General features: G+C 44.1%; 5 protein-coding genes across 8 annotated transcripts; 3 read left to right on the forward strand and 2 right to left on the reverse strand.

The window, feature by feature from the left end:
• Positions 1 to 279: 279 nt before the first annotated feature.
• On the forward strand, positions 280 to 1957 carry LOC116161232 (dnaJ homolog subfamily C member 5). 2 transcript variants are annotated; one of them, XM_031474510.1, is made up of 6 exons: positions 280 to 440; positions 490 to 781; positions 834 to 965; positions 1108 to 1170; positions 1320 to 1497; positions 1547 to 1957. In XM_031474510.1, the coding sequence occupies exons 1-6, from the start codon at positions 418 to 420 to the stop codon at positions 1579 to 1581; spliced, it is 723 nt and encodes a 240-aa protein (XP_031330370.1). In that variant the 5' UTR covers positions 280 to 417; the 3' UTR covers positions 1582 to 1957. The 2 variants fall into 2 exon arrangements, with proteins under 2 accessions (XP_031330370.1, XP_031330372.1); XM_031474512.1 differs by lacking the exon at positions 1108 to 1170.
• A 1538-nt stretch (positions 1958 to 3495) lies between these two features.
• LOC116161237 (actin-related protein 2/3 complex subunit 3) lies at positions 3496 to 4492 on the forward strand. Its single transcript, XM_031474519.1, has 3 exons — positions 3496 to 3780; positions 3828 to 4200; positions 4247 to 4492. Exons 1-3 carry the CDS (start codon positions 3775 to 3777, stop codon positions 4399 to 4401), a joined length of 534 nt encoding a protein of 177 aa, XP_031330379.1. The 5' UTR covers positions 3496 to 3774; the 3' UTR covers positions 4402 to 4492.
• Positions 4404 to 12077, reverse strand: LOC116161213 (sialin-like). 2 transcript variants are annotated; one of them, XM_031474485.1, is made up of 8 exons: positions 11696 to 12077; positions 11492 to 11625; positions 11247 to 11440; positions 7275 to 7514; positions 6772 to 7227; positions 5286 to 5418; positions 4995 to 5236; positions 4404 to 4748 (listed from the first exon to the last, which is right to left on the reverse strand). In XM_031474485.1, the coding sequence occupies exons 2-8, from the start codon at positions 11574 to 11576 to the stop codon at positions 4545 to 4547; spliced, it is 1554 nt and encodes a 517-aa protein (XP_031330345.1). In that variant the 5' UTR covers positions 11577 to 11625; positions 11696 to 12077; the 3' UTR covers positions 4404 to 4544. The 2 variants fall into 2 exon arrangements, with proteins under 2 accessions (XP_031330345.1, XP_031330344.1); XM_031474484.1 differs by having other exon boundaries at positions 11492 to 11606; positions 11696 to 12071.
• A 1415-nt stretch (positions 12078 to 13492) lies between these two features.
• Positions 13493 to 15107, forward strand: LOC116161220 (zinc finger protein 277). Its single transcript, XM_031474494.1, has 4 exons — positions 13493 to 13990; positions 14038 to 14270; positions 14320 to 14935; positions 14985 to 15107. Exons 1-4 carry the CDS (start codon positions 13680 to 13682, stop codon positions 15046 to 15048), a joined length of 1224 nt encoding a protein of 407 aa, XP_031330354.1. The 5' UTR covers positions 13493 to 13679; the 3' UTR covers positions 15049 to 15107.
• A 335-nt stretch (positions 15108 to 15442) lies between these two features.
• On the reverse strand, positions 15443 to 16808 carry LOC116161218 (lethal(2)neighbour of tid protein). Of its 2 annotated transcripts, XM_031474491.1 has the most exons (3): positions 16666 to 16807; positions 16517 to 16609; positions 15443 to 16466 (listed from the first exon to the last, which is right to left on the reverse strand). In XM_031474491.1, the coding sequence occupies exons 2-3, from the start codon at positions 16569 to 16571 to the stop codon at positions 15451 to 15453; spliced, it is 1071 nt and encodes a 356-aa protein (XP_031330351.1). In that variant the 5' UTR covers positions 16572 to 16609; positions 16666 to 16807; the 3' UTR covers positions 15443 to 15450. The 2 variants fall into 2 exon arrangements, with proteins under 2 accessions (XP_031330351.1, XP_031330350.1); XM_031474490.1 differs by having other exon boundaries at positions 16517 to 16808.
• Positions 16809 to 16815: the final 7 nt, after the last annotated feature.

Below are 16815 nucleotides of genomic sequence, written 5' to 3' on the forward strand. Positions count from 1 at the left end.
AGACGTCTAATCGACAAAGTACGAATCGTTTTGGATTCTACGCACCAAAATTTATAAGAAAAAGTGTTTTCCCGAGAAATTTAGGAGAAGTCAATTTTTGGTAAAAAACGAAGGTTATACACTGGGTTCTCTATGGGCCGGAAAAAAAAATGTCTGAGATCGACCGGGAAAAATAATGCCGGAAACGGATAACAATCGAAGCAAAATGGGCAACGTGCAAAACAAGAAATTATTTTGTAGCATTCTGTATAATTTTGCAATAATCTAGTAACATTTGCGTTTGTTACTAAAAGTTTGCCGCCTTGTACGTCAATTAAACAGTTCAGCTGTTTGCAAATTTGATGACTGAACCAGATATGAATTCCGATTGTTGATTTTCTCACAAAACACAAATTTTTAGTTTAATTTACCGTAAAAATGGATACGAAAAGGAAGTTATCGTAAGTAGAAGCCCCCCTGTCGCGCAAAACACCACAAAATTTCTTCTAGAACTCAGGGCGATTCCCTCTACCAGACGTTATCCTTACCGAAAACGGCGACGGCCGACGATATAAAAAAGACTTATCGCCGGCTGGCGCTCAAGTATCACCCCGACAAGAATCCCAACAATCCGGACGCGGCCGAAAAGTTTAAGGACGTTAATCGCGCGCACTCGATCCTGAGCGATCCGACCAAACGTAACATATACGACAATTACGGATCGTTAGGTTTATATATCGCCGAGCAGTTCGGCGAGGAGAATGTCAACGCCTACTTCGTTGTCACTTCCACTTGGTGCAAGGTAAAGGGCGATCGCCGACGTGCGACCTGAACTCACGATCGGCGTGTTTTAGGCGCTCTTCTTCATCTGCTGCATCGCGACCGGCTGCTACTGCTGCTGCTGCCTGTGCTGCTGCTGTAACTTCTGCTGCGGCAAGTGCAAGCCGCGTCCGCCCGAAGACTCCGGCGATTACCACACACTAAACGTAAGCATTCGATGTTAAGTTACAGTAGTAGGTCGCCGGGCGAAGGTAAGCGATCCACCCGCATGCGAATTTGGAGGTCTTTTTCTTTTTGCTCGTCTCCCTTTTTTTTTTTATTTCGATTGATGTAGAGTCATGTTTACAGCGTGATGACCAGTCGGGAGGTACGAGTAACGGACAGCCGGTGCAAAGTCAACCGACACGGCGGGTAAGTCGTTTTTCTTAATTTACGTAAAGTCCAATTAAACGCTCCCGAGGTAAGTCGCACCGAGCCTATTATTTATGCGTGAAACGTCGGACTAATCGTTAACGTTCCGTAGGTCTAAGGCGGAGATAATGTTAGAGTGTTATTCGTAGGAGGACTTCTCGGACGAGGCCGGGGATTCCCCGCTACGGGCCGGGTCGCCGGTGATGAAGCAGCCTTCGCCTTCCAAACAGCCGAACGTACCGGTCTATGCGATGCCGCCACCTCCGTCGTCCAATCTGACAGAGAATGCGGCGCTGAATCAGGGAGACGTCCCCGTGTACACCACAGGTACGTTACTTGGCGGCCGCGATGTTTTCTGACCGCGTTTATACCGTAGGTATGGCCTCTCCGACGCGGCAGTCTCAGTGGTAGACCTATTCGATGTTCGCTTAGAAGAATGGAGGTATTTAAACGTACTTTTAATAACTATCACGTAAAGAAACAATTTCATTAGCGTCGGCACGGTGTATTCTCCTCAATTTTTTGAAATGTCTCGTGCTGTATATATATCGGCCTCCGTTTTCCCAAAACTATTCAGCTTCCAAACCTTACGCTTGTAGTTTCCGAAATTTTCAAATACAGTTTTCATTCCCTTTGGTCGTAATTTAAAACGCTAGGACTAATTCGGTCACAATTTGTATTGCTACGTTCAGTTGTAAGCGAATTATGTGTGATGTTAGTTAATTATAAGTTAAAAGTAAGAGTGTCGAGTAATTATGTAACATAAGAATAAAGTACTTCGTGTTGATTCATGCGTTTTCTGTACAAAAACTGCACGAAAGGAAATAAAATCATACTGATTTTCGTAGTCATTTGGAGTGAGAGGGGGGTATGAAATACCCCCAGCACAGGGAAGAAATCAACTACCTCCTCCTGAAAACCACCATTACAGTTGTCATCAAATCTCCCTTTAGCTGGGGGGTATTCCATACCCCCCCCCCCCAACCCCCCGGTATTAGATTCTCCCCCAAAACGTTCAGCCCTATACCTCTCGGGTATGAAATGTTCCCCAGAAAAAGAAAATGGATGAAACTTCCTAGAAAAATCATATACATACCCATTTTCGTAATCATTTGGAGGGAGAGGGGGGTTTGGGGGCCCCTGGTCCTAGATTCTCCGACCAAACGTTCAGTGCTATAACTCTCGGGTATGAAATGTTCCCTAGAAGAAAAAATTGGATGAAATTACCTAGAAAAATCATATACATACTCATTTTCGTAATCATTTGGAGGGAGAGGGGGGTTTGGGGGCCACTGGTCCTAGATTCTCCGACCAAACGTTCAGCGCTATAACTCTCGGGTATGAATTGTTGCCTAGAAAAAAAAATGGATGAAATTCCCTAGAAAAATCATAAGCATACTCATTTACGTAAACATTTAGAGGAAGAGGCGGGTTTGAGGGTATGGAATACCCCCCAGCACACAGAAGGAATCAATTACATTTTCCCAAAAACTACCATTACAGTTGTCATCAAATTTCCCTTTAGCTGGGGGGTATTCCATACCCCCCAGTTCTCCACCAACACGTTCAGCCCTATAACTCTCAGGTATGAAATGTTCCCCAGAAAAAGAAAATGGATGAAATTCCCTAGAAAAATCATAAGCATACTCATTTTCGTGATCATTTGGAGGGAGAGGGGGGTTTGAGGGTGAAGGAATCAATTACCTTTTCCCGAAAACTAGAGCATAGCATTGGGGTATGCATCCAAGTGATCCAGGCCTCCCGGTACTACACGGTGAACTAACACGCGTATAGGTACAACGCATATTGCTCCTTTCTTTGGGAGAGCTATGGAATACTGCGTGGGGTCAATTCGTGGATATCCCTCCTGTATGTGTTTTTTGGTGGAAAATGTAGCACCGAAGAGACTGTAAAACCTCCGCTTAAGGAAAGTGCGGTGGTATTCCTTCTGATATTATTAGTGGAAAACGGTAAGGGTCGAGAAAGGATATTAAAATTCTTAGAAAGTGTTTAAAAACCTTAAAAAACCCTTAAGGATTAAGAATCTTCCAGAACCAGTCTTTAGGGACCTCCACTTTTGCAAATAAAAAAAATGCACGAGACTGTTACCAAATTATACAAAGTATAACTTATAACATACATTAAGCACTAGTAAGAAGGACCAAAACAAACATTTCAAGGACTTAGGTCTTTTTTGTGTTAATACCCTGTATAATTTTTCAAACCTAATTTTGAATATGACTCCCTAAGTGTTGTTGCCTTCCTATTTGACTGGGTTTTTAAAACGTAACAGGACTATTTCTGGTGGGTTCCAGAGAAGAAATTTCGCCGCCATTTCGATCCGGAAAAATTAGGAGCCTGTTTGCCAGCTTTTTGTTTTGATTTGCCACTTCAAATTTCTCGTTAAAATCCACCTCCAAGAAAATCACCACCACAGGTACAAGAGCCGTTACAAATTGTGGCTCCGCATCCGGCTTGCCTTCGTTAACCAAACTTCTGTCGATCATTTAACCTTATTATTGTTATTTGTTAGAAGAAACTGATTCCACCGGGTTTTCCCAAAGGGCGTTGAAATAAAAGAGGGAAAATCGAAGATTAGTAGAAATGCCGGTAAGTAGAGGAAAGGCGTTGCCCCCAAGTATGACTCACCTTCGTAGGCCTACCATTCGAACTTCATGGAACCGCAGCAGGTCGTCGGCAATACCGCGATACTACCCTTCAGAACGCAGTGTCGCGGTCCCGCGCCCATCCAGCAATCGCAGGAGATGGACATTATCGACGAGGCGCTCTACTACTTCAAGGCGAACGTCTTCTTCCGCACCTACGAGATCAAATCGGAAGCGGACCGTCTCCTCATCTACATCACCCTGTACGTGACCGAATGTCTAAAGAAGCTGCAGAGGTGCCCCAGCAAGGGACAGGCGCAGAACGAGATGTACACGCTGGCGATCTCCCGCTTTGACATTCCAGGCGACGCGGGTTTTCCGTTGAATTCGGTGTACGGTAAACCGGCGACCCAGCAGGATGCAGGTTGGTCCGTTCGGCAAAAGACATCGGCCTAACGTCCTGTTTCTAGATTTCCTACGCGGATACCTGACCCAGTTGAGGCAAGAGGTTGGCATTAGGGTTGCCGAAAAGGTTTACGGCGACGACGGCAAGCCGAGCAAGTGGTGGTTGTGCTTCGCGAAGAAGAAGTTCATGGACAAGTCTCTGAGTGGGCCGGGCCAGTGAAATTGTTTAAAAATATTTTATTTCTATGTGGAATGAGTGTTGCGTAACATTTATGTATGGCTGTTCTATAAATGTAACTTTTAAGTAAGAATGTGTTTTAAATACGGTGTATCACAATCGTTCCCTACGTTTTAAGTAAAATTTTAAGTAGCTTCGTTCCCTTGTAAGATGATCGTCGTCTGCGATTTTTCGTTAATCATTCGTTCGTTCTCTCTCACGTGCTCTTGGGAGTCGACGTCGTTCCACGGTTGCACCTCCTCTGTTCCCCATATTTGGTATACGATGTAAGTTGCACAGGCGACGCCCGCCGCGATGTTGAAGACAGTTTGCCAATCCGAAAGAGTATACTAAAATGTCAGGTTAGGTATAGGCAACACACAATACGTCATTGTATAATGTGTTGCCTACATGCAAACTTGTGAAATCTCATGTTTACTGTCTACTTTTTTGAAGACTTGGGGAAAAATAAGGGTTGAAGGAAATTTTCAAGTGGAATGGATTCTAGGAATCTCTGGATGGACCTAAAAAGCTTGAAAATTTATGGAAGAGCCTGACAGAATCACGAGTGTTCCACTTTGACCTACTACACTTACCCCATCTTGAATTATGTAGCCGGAGGCGAGCGGACTCAAGAAGCTCGCGCTCATGTGAATCGTCTGCGCGAACGCGAGCACGGGTCCGGCGAAGTTCGGCGCGATGTCCACGATGTTCGCCATGGCCCCCGCGTACGCCGCCGTAATGAGCGTCACCGCGATAAACCAGCAGATCAAAATTCCGACTATGTCACAGCCTAAATAGCCTATAACTACGCACAGTAGGCCCGGTACAACTTGAGCTGTAAACAATCGAGATACAAGGGCACTGATTTACAGACGTTGACGTACCGAGCGCCGTAAATAACTTACGGACGTTGGTTAAGGACATTATTTGATTTATTACTAATTTATCGGCGACGTAGCAGAAGAATACCGACGCTATGTAGCTGCAAACAAAGGGGGCGCCGGATAGGAAGCCGTTCTGAAAAAAAATCGCATTACTTTTGTAACGAGGCAAAGTTAGGATGTGTCACAAAAAATATTATGATGGCTGATAAACATTTTGTGGGGGGGAGCAAAGCACTAGGGGGTATGGAACACCCCCCAGTACATGACATAGTTCCATTGTCATTTCCTGAATACCCCCATGAGAGTACAGAGGGTTATATGAAGAGGAGCTGTCGGATCCTGCTTTGCTGAAATACTGCAGGGGGTATCTTATACCCCCCAGACCCCCCGGTGTTATGTTATCTGCAATTGTTCTTACACGACAAACTGATAATCTTCCCAAAGACAAAAAGTATTATAAGAGACCTGATGGCTAAACATTTTATGGGGGGGAGCGTAACACCGGGGGGTCTGGGCAAATGACATAGTTCCATTGTCATTTCCTGAATACCCCCATTAGAATACAGAGGGTTATATGAAGAGGAGCTGTCGGATCCTGCTTTGCTGAAGTACTGCTGGGGGGTTTTCTATACCCCCCACACCCCCGGTGTTATGTTATCTGCAATTGTTCTTATACGACAAACTGATAATCTTCCCGAAGACGAAAAGTATTATAAGAGACCTGATGGCTAAACATTATATGGGGGGGGGGGCGCACCGGGGGGGCTGGAATACCCCCCCAGCACATGACATAGTTCCATTGTCATTTCCTGAATACCCCCACTATAATACACAGGGTTATATGAAGCGGAGCTGTCGGATCCTCCTTTGCTAAAGTACTGCAGGGGGGTTTTTCGATACCCCTCAGAGCTGTCATCTGCAATTCTGTCTGTAATTGAATACTGGAATACCTCCCAGCAAACGAAAATTGAATGACGATTTTTGAAAAAAAAATTCCAGCACAGGAGGACTTGATATGACAAACAACTCATTAAACAATTAATTATTTTAATAGGTCCAGTAGAAATTAATAAAAAATGTTTATTGCAGGCAAACCGAATGCGTCACTGAAAGGCGGCATAAGAAAAAAAGAATGGCATTAATCAGACAGAGTATTATATCGCAAAATTGACCTTCAGTTAATGTCAACAGATTTAATTGTGCAAGTTATTACCTAATTTGCACTTGGTTGTTATTTTAATAATTTGTGCTTAAACAATACACAGCTAACTGTGAAAATAAACAATGCGCATATTTAGGGGGCGTTTCCTGAGAATTGCAGAATTGGGAAAAAATTAACCAGAAAATTGTGACGGACCTTCAAACAAAAGAATTACACAAAATGAGTCAAAATCCCATGCACCGTATTTTTTAAAATAAAAATTAAAAGAAAGTAGCCCCCCACCACCCCCACACTAAAAAACAAATGAAGCATGACGGAACAAACCTTTTCTATGCTAAACCCGAGTATGTTCTTCATGTACTTCGGTCCGGATATGATGAAGACATAGTGAACCCAGATGCGTCCGAACGTCGTTATACCAATAGACCACGCGGGCATCGACTTAAACATCGCCCGCCACGGTACGCTCCGATTGCGGCTCGTCGCGTAGGAGTTGATCGTATTCTCCTTGATGTACTTCTGCTCGCTGAGCGAGATGCGAGGGTGCGTTTCCGGATTGTCAAACGCGAGCAGGTACCAAATCAAACACCAGATGACGCCGCTCGAGCCGGTCATGTAGAAGGCGGACTGCCACCCGAACTGCGCTATCAGAAATCCGCACAGCGGATAGGTGATGCCGATGCCGATCGCGAATCCCTGAAAGCTCGACATGAACCGGCTACGCTCCGGCACCGGAATCCAGTGACCGACGAGCGCGTACATCGCCGGCCACGTTAGTCCCTGCAAAATCGAGTTGAGGTCGAGTTGACGCGAGCGCGCCTACGTACCGAGGCGAAACCTTGCGCGCTCCTCAACGCGATTACGATGCCGTAGTGCACCTCGCTCGCCCACGGAATGCAGAGGCTGCACAGCGCCGTCACCAGCTGCGAGTAGCCGAACACCTTCTTCGTGCCGATCCTTTGTGTCGCCCAACCGCCGACCAGCTGGGACACGATGTACGCCCAATAGAACGTGGTCAGGACGTAGTTCTGAATCGCCGGCGACCACTCCAAAGTCCCCCCGTAGTTCTACAATGAAAAACATCGGGCATTATTTCAATTTAATTTCATTTGCCCCCCCAGGCCTCCCACCGTACTACGTTCTTCCCCAAAAACATTTAGTGATAGTTTATCTGTCCTTTTCTAAAAATTAATTTATGAGAGTCTGAGCGCTCTTGTGAAAAATCGTAGTACCGGGGGGGTCTGGGGGGTTTTTCCGCAGTAATTGAGTCTTCCTTGATGAGGGTAATAGTGCTGATACCCCCCAGAAGTATGTTCTTCCCCAAAAACACTTAGTGATAGTTCATCTGTCCTTTTCTAAAAACTAATTTATGAGAGTCTGGAGCGCTCTTGTGAAAAATCGTAGTACCGGGGGGGGGGTCTAAGGGGTCTGGGGGTTTTTTCCCTAGTAATTGAGTCTTCTTTGATGAGGGCAATAGTGCTGATACCCCCCAGACCCCCCGGTAGTATGTTCTTCCCCAGAAAGACTTAGTGATAGTTCATCTGTCCTTTTCTAACAACTAATTTATGAGAGTCTGAGCGCTCTTGTGAAAAATCGTAGTACCGGGGGGGTCTAAGGAGTCTGGGGGGTTTTTCCCCAGTAATTGAGTCTTCTTTGATGAGGGTAATAGTGCTGATACCCCCCAGACCCCCCGGTAGTATGTTCTTCCCCAAAAACACTTCGTGATAGTTCATCTGTCCTTTTCTAAAAACTAATTTATGAGAGTCTGAGCGCGCTTGTGAAAAATCGTTGTACCGAGGGGTCTAAGGGGTATGTCTGGGGGGTTTTTCCGCAGTAATTGAGTCTTCTTTGATGAGGGTAATAGTGCTGATACCCCCCAGACCCCCCGGTAGTATGTTCTTCCCCAAAAACACTTAGTGATAGTTCATCTGTCCTTTTCTCAAAATTAATTTATGAAAGTCTGAGCGCTCTTGTAAAAATCGTAGTACCAGGGGGGCTCTAAGGGGTATGTCTGGGGGGTTTTTCCCCAGTAATTGAGTCTTCTTTGATGAGGGTAACAGTGCTGATACTCCCCAGACCCCCCGGTAGTATGTTCTTCCCCAAAAACACTTAGTGATAGTTCATCTGTCCTTTTCTAAAAACTAATTTATGAGAGTCTGAGCGCTCTTGTGAAAAATCGTAGTATCGGGGGGGGGGTCTAAGGGGTCTGGGGGTTTTTTCCCTAGTAATTGAGTCTTCTTTGATGAGGGCAATAGTGCTGATACCCCCCAGACCCCCCGGTAGTATGTTCTTCCCCAGAAAGACTTAGTGATAGTTCATCTGTCCTTTTCTAACAACTAATTTATGAGAGTCTGAGCGCTCTTGTGAAAAATCGTAGTACCGGGGGGGTCTAAGGAGTCTGGGGGGTTTTTCCCCAGTAATTGAGTCTTCTTTGATGAGGGTAATAGTGCTGATACCCCCCAGACCCCCCGGTAGTATGTTCTTCCCCAAAAACACTTAGTGATAGTTCATCTGTCCTTTTCTAAAAACTAATTTATGAGAGTCTGAGCGCTCTTGTGAAAAATCGTAGTATCGGGGGGGGGGTCTAAGGGGTCTGGGGGTTTTTTCCCTAGTAATTGAGTCTTCTTTGATGAGGGCAATAGTGCTGATACCCCCCAGACCCCCCGGTAGTATGTTCTTCCCCAGAAAGACTTAGTGATAGTTCATCTGTCCTTTTCTAACAACTAATTTATGAGAGTCTGAGCGCTCTTGTGAAAAATCGTAGTACTGGGGGGTCTAAGGAGTATGTCTGGGGGGTTTTTGCCCAGTAATTGAGTCTTCTTTGATGAGGGTAATAGTGCTGATACCCCCCAGACCCCGGTAGTATGTTCTTCCCCAAAAACACTTAGTGATAGTTCATCTGTCCTTTTCTAAAAACTAATTTATGAGAGTCTGAATGCTCTTGTGAAAAATCGTAATACCGGGGGGGGGGGGGGGGGGGGTCTAAGGGGTATGTTTGGGGGGTTTTTCCCCAGTAATTTAGTCTTCTTTGATGAGGGTAATAGTGCTCTTCCCCAAAAACATTTAGTGATAGTTCATCTGTCCTTTTCTAAAAACTAATTATGAGAGTCTGAGTGCTCTTGTGGGAAATCGTAGTACCGGGGGCTGAGGGGTATTCGCAATTAAGTCTTTTATTACTGAGGGTAATGGTGAGAAAGGTTCATCTGTCCTTTCCTAACAATTAATTCTATTGTGGGAACTCGTAGTACCGAGGAGTCTGGGGGGTATAATACCCCCCAGCCACCCAATAATTTGATTACCGTTTCTCAAAAGCTAACACTAAGGTTAGGGGTAAAAAAAAATGATCCAGTCCTCCTTTGCTAAGGGTATAACTGGAGGGTTGGGGGATATTGAATACTCTTCCCACCCCCAATGCTATATTCTCCCCCAACGATAATTTTTGAAAAAAGCCCAGCGAACTTGGCAACACAATTCTGTGAATACTCCCCAATCCTCAGGAAGGGAAGATCTTAGTGTCCTTTGTGTTTACTCCCTAATTGAAGAGAGTGTACATACTATACAAATTGGGGGTGGGAATCTGATGTAAGCATATACAGGATGTTCTCGTTCATAAACATTCATTTTGTCGAATAGTTCAATGATCTAATTAATTATTGGTACACGCTGTATTCCCATAGAAAAAGAAAGATATATGGGAGCTTTCAACTTTTAAGTCGACACTATTGCTCTAAGTATACAAATACAAGGTCAGTTAAATTAGAAAATGAGTGTTTTTGTACTTCCAAGACTAAAATGACAACTTCACTCCATTATGACAAGTACTGAAGTGTCACTTTTTGTCCCGCCGGGATTAAATTTGGACGAAAATCCCGGAAGGATGAAATTACCAACAAGGCAATTTCAGTAGGTTGTTCCACATTTTGTATGCGGCACTACTTCTTAAACGCATCGTACTGCTGCTCATATAGTTTTTTGGATTTCGGTGGTATCAATTCTTTACCTACTTTGGCTGCTCTTTTATCAATATCAAATACACCTCTGTCACCCACCACCAAAATTATGACACTAGCAATGACAGTTTCCAAATTATTTTTGTTACCATAGCATAGGGTTTGTCGTACCAACGCAACGTTCCTATGGTAACTTGTTAAGAAGCGATTTTTTGAAAGAACGCGTTCTCTAACTCCATACATATTAAGTGTTTCAGTTCGGAAGTACGAAAAATATCGTATATACCTTGCGATTGAAGTAGTGGTCTTAATCCCTCAGGTAAATTATGGCCCTCCCTTCGGTCGGGCCATAAACTTTACCTTCGGGATTAAAAGTACTACTTCAGTCCCGCGGTATATAATATACTATTTTACGTTAATTACAAATAGAAAAACAATTGACTATAGCAAATTGTATACATCGACAAAAACGCATTTTTTTCAAGGGGAACATGATGTAACATTTCATTATAGTACACTTTTCTAGATGCATAAATGACATTTCCTAAAAATACAAAGTGCAAGGCTAAAAATTATACAATTAGTACTCGACAAGTAAGGAATTCAAATTTCTGGGTCAAAGCAACTTCCTTATTTTTGACTTTTGTTGACAGCGTATAGTATACAGGGTGTTCCATTAGAAAAGTGCATTGTCGATATTTTGAGACTGTCACTTGTTCTGTCTTCCGACATTGTAATCGACCAACCTTGTATCTCTGATAACAATGAAGTTAGCACTTAAGTTCGAAGACCCCGTATAGTGGCAGTGGATTTTTGAAAAGCTCTATAATTGCAGATAGCCCGACTCACCGTAACCTCGATGGTTTCATTCGTGGTCGTGAAACAATACTGCGCCGTCGTGTTCTCTCCACCGCCGTTGGCCTGCGGGTTCGCATCCTTCACCATCGCGACGATGGCGATGTTTATATCTGTGCGCATCATGAACGAAACCAAAAATCCGGACCACGACAAAAGGTAAAGTACTAAGCGTGCCGGTACGTGCCCTGAAAATGGAGAGGGGTTTGCGGAGACTTCGCGCCGAAAAGGGCACTTACCCGATAACTTGTATACCAGACAGTTCTTCTCGTGTATAGGGTAGGTCATGTCGTGGTCGTAAATGCTCGCCTCGGTGATTGCCATGATGGAACTGGATCAAGGAGGCATCCAGTACTGGAAAAACACTCGGTCGCTAATTAATCAATTAAAAACACGCGGTTAACTACTTCGCAATTAGTTTTTTAGTTTAACAATTGATTTACCTTTATCTAATCAATATCGGTGAGTAGGTGAAGAGACAAAATCAAATCGAAAAGAATTCGGATCAGGTTAAATCGAAATTAATCATTTTTAACTCGTGGCCGACGAAGTACTATCTGTATCTGATACAAAAAGTGTGAACGTCATTCATTACGCAGCAATTAAATAAAAATTAATTAAAGAATTTCGGAGCCCGCGCCGTGATTCAACAACGTGCGTCTGATTCAAAAGCAAATCGCCGACTAAAAACAGCCTGCTGCGAGCATACTGTATATATATCAAGTTCGATAACGATAAGCGACGTTGCCGGTTTAATAATCAATTATTCGATTCATTAGCATTTCCGCATACTAAATCGACCTTATTACGCTTTTTTTTTCTAGACTCAATACATGATATTGCATTCCAAGATTGTTGCACAACTTTAATTTGATATGGTCGTCGTCGCGTTTTATGTGATGATTAGTCGAGATCAGTGGCGTACGTAGAAATTTATTCTGGGGGGGATTAAATAAGTTCGTGGCACATACAGTCACCCAGTGCGTACTAGAAGGGGGTGGGGGTAAGAAATAGAAATTGGGTTGCAGGTTGCTGATGCTGGTAGTCATTTATCTATTTATTATTGTACAGGCGAAAAAGATTAGATTAGAACGGTATTTTATTTCTTACTGCTGACAGGCCCCTTTATTGCTTTTGCTTTAATTAGTCAACGAAAACTTAAAAATAATAGGTATATTTATGGGCAAAAAACCAATTTCGACAAAAAATTCAAAGGGCTGTAACTTTTGAACTAGTAGCCCAATCTTGGAACTGTTTGAAATTGTGAATTCTACAGGCCACATTCTATAAGAAAATATTTTTTTTTCCGGTCGATCTGAGACAATTTTTTTTTCGGGGCAAAAAAAGGCAGTGTATAACCTTCCTTTTTTTCCAAAAATCGACTGCACCAAAATTTCTCGGGAAAAAACTTTTTCTGATTAATTTGGGTGCGTAGAATCCAAAACGATTCGTACTTTTTCGATTAGACGTCTCAATCAAAAGTTATGGTCAAAAAACCAATTTCGACAAAAAATTCAAAGGGCTGTAACTTTTGATCTAGTAGTCCGATCTTGGAACTGTTTGAAATTATGGATTCTACAGGCCACATTCTATAAGAAAATATTTTTTTCCGGTTGATCTGAGACAATTTTTTTTTCGGGGCAAAAAAAGGCAGTGTATAACATTCCTTTTTTTCCAAAAATCGACTGCACCAAAATTTCTGGGGAAACAACTTTTTCTGATTAATTTGGGTGCGTAGAATCCAAAACGATTCGTACTTTTTCGATTAGACGTCTCAATCAAAAGTCGTTGCGTTTTATGTGATGATTAGTCGAGAATCGAGATGTCTATGACGCACGCCACTTCAATCTACCGGTGGATTTTTTTTGCGTGCGCTTTTGCAAAATTCGTAAAGGTCGAAAAGTTCAAGGCGATTTAGCCTTTAGAGTGGACAATTTGGCGGATCAACAGCCTTCACCTTCGAGTTAAGGCAAAACCACTTTGGGAACGGTCCAGGGGCGGAGCGCCCCAAGGTTGTACACAATGAATGCAAACCGAAACTGAAAATTTGACCCGAGCGCACGCTTGATTAAGCTGTTTACAGCGTGTCCAATTAAAAAATGAATCTTTGTATCAAAGTAGAAAAAACTCGCTCTTTAATTAACCGAACCCGCCCGCCTAGACGACAGGCGGGAAAATTTACGCGGGGACTTTAGTCGTCTCGCATTTAATTACGCTAATCTAATCAAGGGAATTAGTGAATACAATCGAGCAGCACATCCACAAATACAAGTGTATCAGGAGACTGGCGTTTGATGTTAATGACCGCTTTGGAGTTAGTCTGGGAAGGTGTGAAGAGATCTAGGGAAAAACTTAAAGACACAGAAAACCGTTAAAATGCTCTGGTAGTTATTTTAAGCGCGTTAAGCTAAACCGGAAAAATTCAAAATGGTCAAAAATTTCCAAAGGCAGGGTATACAATTAAGGCGGAATATGAGCCACAACCTACAATCCATTGACAGTGGCTCAGTGCGCTTTATTGTTTTTTTAGGTTATGTTCGTTCGTCAAGAACAAAAATGTTTGGACCACTTTCGTTTAAAGATTCGAGCTCGCAAGCGGAATCGAACGAGGTGGCCCCCTGTCTTTTGTGCCCCATCACCTTCAATTTGAACACGAACTTCCCATCCTTCCTAAAACACATATTCGAGGAACACAGAGTCGTCATCGAAGACGCCCAGCACATCGCCAACGTTGACTCGTAAGTTACCGCACAAAAGGGCCACCGTTACAGTTTCCCACTTCAAGCTATGTCGACTACTGGAGAGCGAGGTTCAATCAGCGACCGATCGAGGAGATTGTTCCGGCAGTGGAAATTTCGCCTTCCAATGCGAAATACTTTGTTCTCTCCACTCTACTAAAAGACGACAAGGAACTGCGACACAAGCTGAAATTGGACGCCATGCTCGAAAGGCAAGAGTTCGAACGAACGGACACTTCGTTCAAAATGTCTTGTCTGTTTTGTAAATTGGCCTTCGAAGGTAAGCGTAGCATTCGTGGTTGGAGTCTTGCTAACGTCCGCATTGCTAGGGAAACGTTGCGACTACCTCGCGCATTTGGCGACCGATCACAATGTCCGCCTCGGTAACCCGCACAATTTGGTCTACGTCGACGAGCTAATCGAACACATCGGACGCGTGCTGGACGGGCTGCAATGCTTGTACTGCGAGAAGACGTTTCCCGATCGCAACACGCTGAAGGATCACATGCGTAAAAAGCAGCACAAGAGGATAAATCCGACGAACCGGCTGTACGACAAGTACTACGCGAGCAACTACCTGGAGGACTGTCGCAGTCCGAGCTTGAACGACCTGTCGAAGCTGGGCGAGAACTCGGACGAGGAGTACGCCGATTGGAAGGACGTCGACGATACGATCACGTGCCTGTACTGCGGTCACTCGGATAAGGACATCAACAAGCTTTGCCTGCACATGAGCAGCAAGCACCGGTTTAACTTTTACGATCTCACGAAACACTTGGACTTTTACCAACGTGTCAAACTCGTCAATTACATAAGGAGGCAGATTCATCGTTTGCAGTGTATCTCGTGTGAGCTGACGTTTGAGAGCGCGGACGCGTTGGAGGGTCACATGCAGAAGACGGGCCACTGTTGTATGCCGAGCTTAAAGGTGTTCGACCAACCTGAGTAGGTGACCAAGGTAAAATACTGACTAATATCGTGGCGTGTGTTTTAGGTTCTACTTTCCCACGTTCGAAAACGACTCCTTCCTGCATCATCTCGAATCTATAGACGATTGAATATTGTTTAATTGTTACTTGTTTCTTGCAAATATTGTAAATAAATAATTGTATATGTACTTGTGGTTTAATTAGCATGTACTTTCTCATGTTTTATGTTTCCCTGGTACAAGTTTCCAAAATAGCTTCACCCGAAGCACAAGAAAGTGAAAATGATTACTTACACCAACATTTTTCGAATCTTTTAGAACTGAACGAATCACCGGGGGGCCTGGGGGGTATTCCAGACAAAAGAAATAGTCAATTTTCATTTATACCTGTAACAGACATGACATTTGCTTGCTTTAAACGTGGCAACGTCGCGCCACAAACATAGTACTGTAATTTCGCCGTGACGCATCGCACTTGTGCAAACGTGAATGATGGTTTGCATACCCACAGGCGTTAAAGTAAATTAACAATTCAATTAGTATATTTATAAACGCCAATTAACAAAGTGGCATGACAAACGTGAAGGAGGACACTCGACAAGTGAGTGCTCGGGTAGGTATTCCAACACAGCTCGATCACACCCAACAAACAGAACACCAAGGTCTTGCTATACTTCGTGCAGAAGCCCAAGTACACCAGGCTGTGGAAGTACCAGCAGTAAAACTGGTAATGCAACGATCGCGCGCACGCTACGCCGATCAGATTCGTAACGAAAAACGGCAAGAGAAACAGCTGCGTATTTCGATTGAAGTTAATCGAAGCCTTAACCTTCGAGTTCTTGCTCTTGTCGAGGTCGCGCCTGACCGAGTTCAGTTTGGCGTAACTTTCGAGGTATTTTCGCGCAAACGGCAAAAACTTAAACAGCAAGTAAAGGTGGAGCCCCAACAGGACGATGTGGAAGTAGCGGTTCTCGAAGGCCTGCCTTGTCAGAAATCGATAATTAACCGTCCACTTGTGCTCAAAGACGCGACCAATATCGAAACTTCCGCGTAGATACGAGACGGGATTCGCGTACAAAAAGGGCGCCCCGAGGACCAGTTGAACGGCGGCGCACACGGCGAGTTGTGCAACTGTCGCGATGGGCCCCAAATTCGTTAGGTACGCGACGAGCAGGCAAGGCGCGTACAGCAGTATGTTCATTTTGACCGAGACCGCCAGCGAGTAAACGACACTTCCGAGACTCCAACGGTTCGCGAGGAAAAGATTCAGACTCGCGTAGAATAAAAGGACGGCGATGGGATCGTTGAACAGCCGCAGGACGTAGATCGAGTGAATACGGTAGGAGGTGAGAGTCAGAAACGCTAAAGCGTACGGAGGTAGCTTTTCTGCCTTGGTGTACAGCCGGAAGACCAGAGACATCTGCGCCAAGTACAGTCCCAGGAAGATATACTGGGCCAATCGTATGTTACGGCCGTGAGACGTTACGAAATACAGTGCGCTGTAAATGTAAACGAAGCCCGCGGGGTAAACAAGCGGTCCGGTGTCACCTTAAATTAATAGTTACAGTTTTCAGGTGGTGGTCTCCCGCTTTTTTTACCTTTGAGGTGTTGATAGTCCAGGGTTCCATTTAAAAACCCATCCACTTCCTGCATGTAAGCGATCCAATCTATTTCGGTATAGTTCACTTTTTCTATAACGAAAATGTTTAAAAATAATTCTAAGGCGAGAAGGAGCCAACAGGTGTACTTGAGGTAGCAGGGATTCGTGCACAAATCGATTAAAAAGGCCTTGTTCGCATATTTCTTAACGCTGCCCCAAAAGTGGGGCTGCTTCCGTTTGGTCCCTGAAGGCATATCGACTACCCCCTTCAATCACATGCCCTTTTTCGTCTGCACT

Source organism: Photinus pyralis, unplaced genomic scaffold, assembly GCF_008802855.1.
Source record: "Photinus pyralis isolate 1611_PpyrPB1 unplaced genomic scaffold, Ppyr1.3 Ppyr1.4_LG10, whole genome shotgun sequence".
Lineage (NCBI taxonomy): Eukaryota > Metazoa > Arthropoda > Insecta > Coleoptera > Lampyridae > Photinus > Photinus pyralis.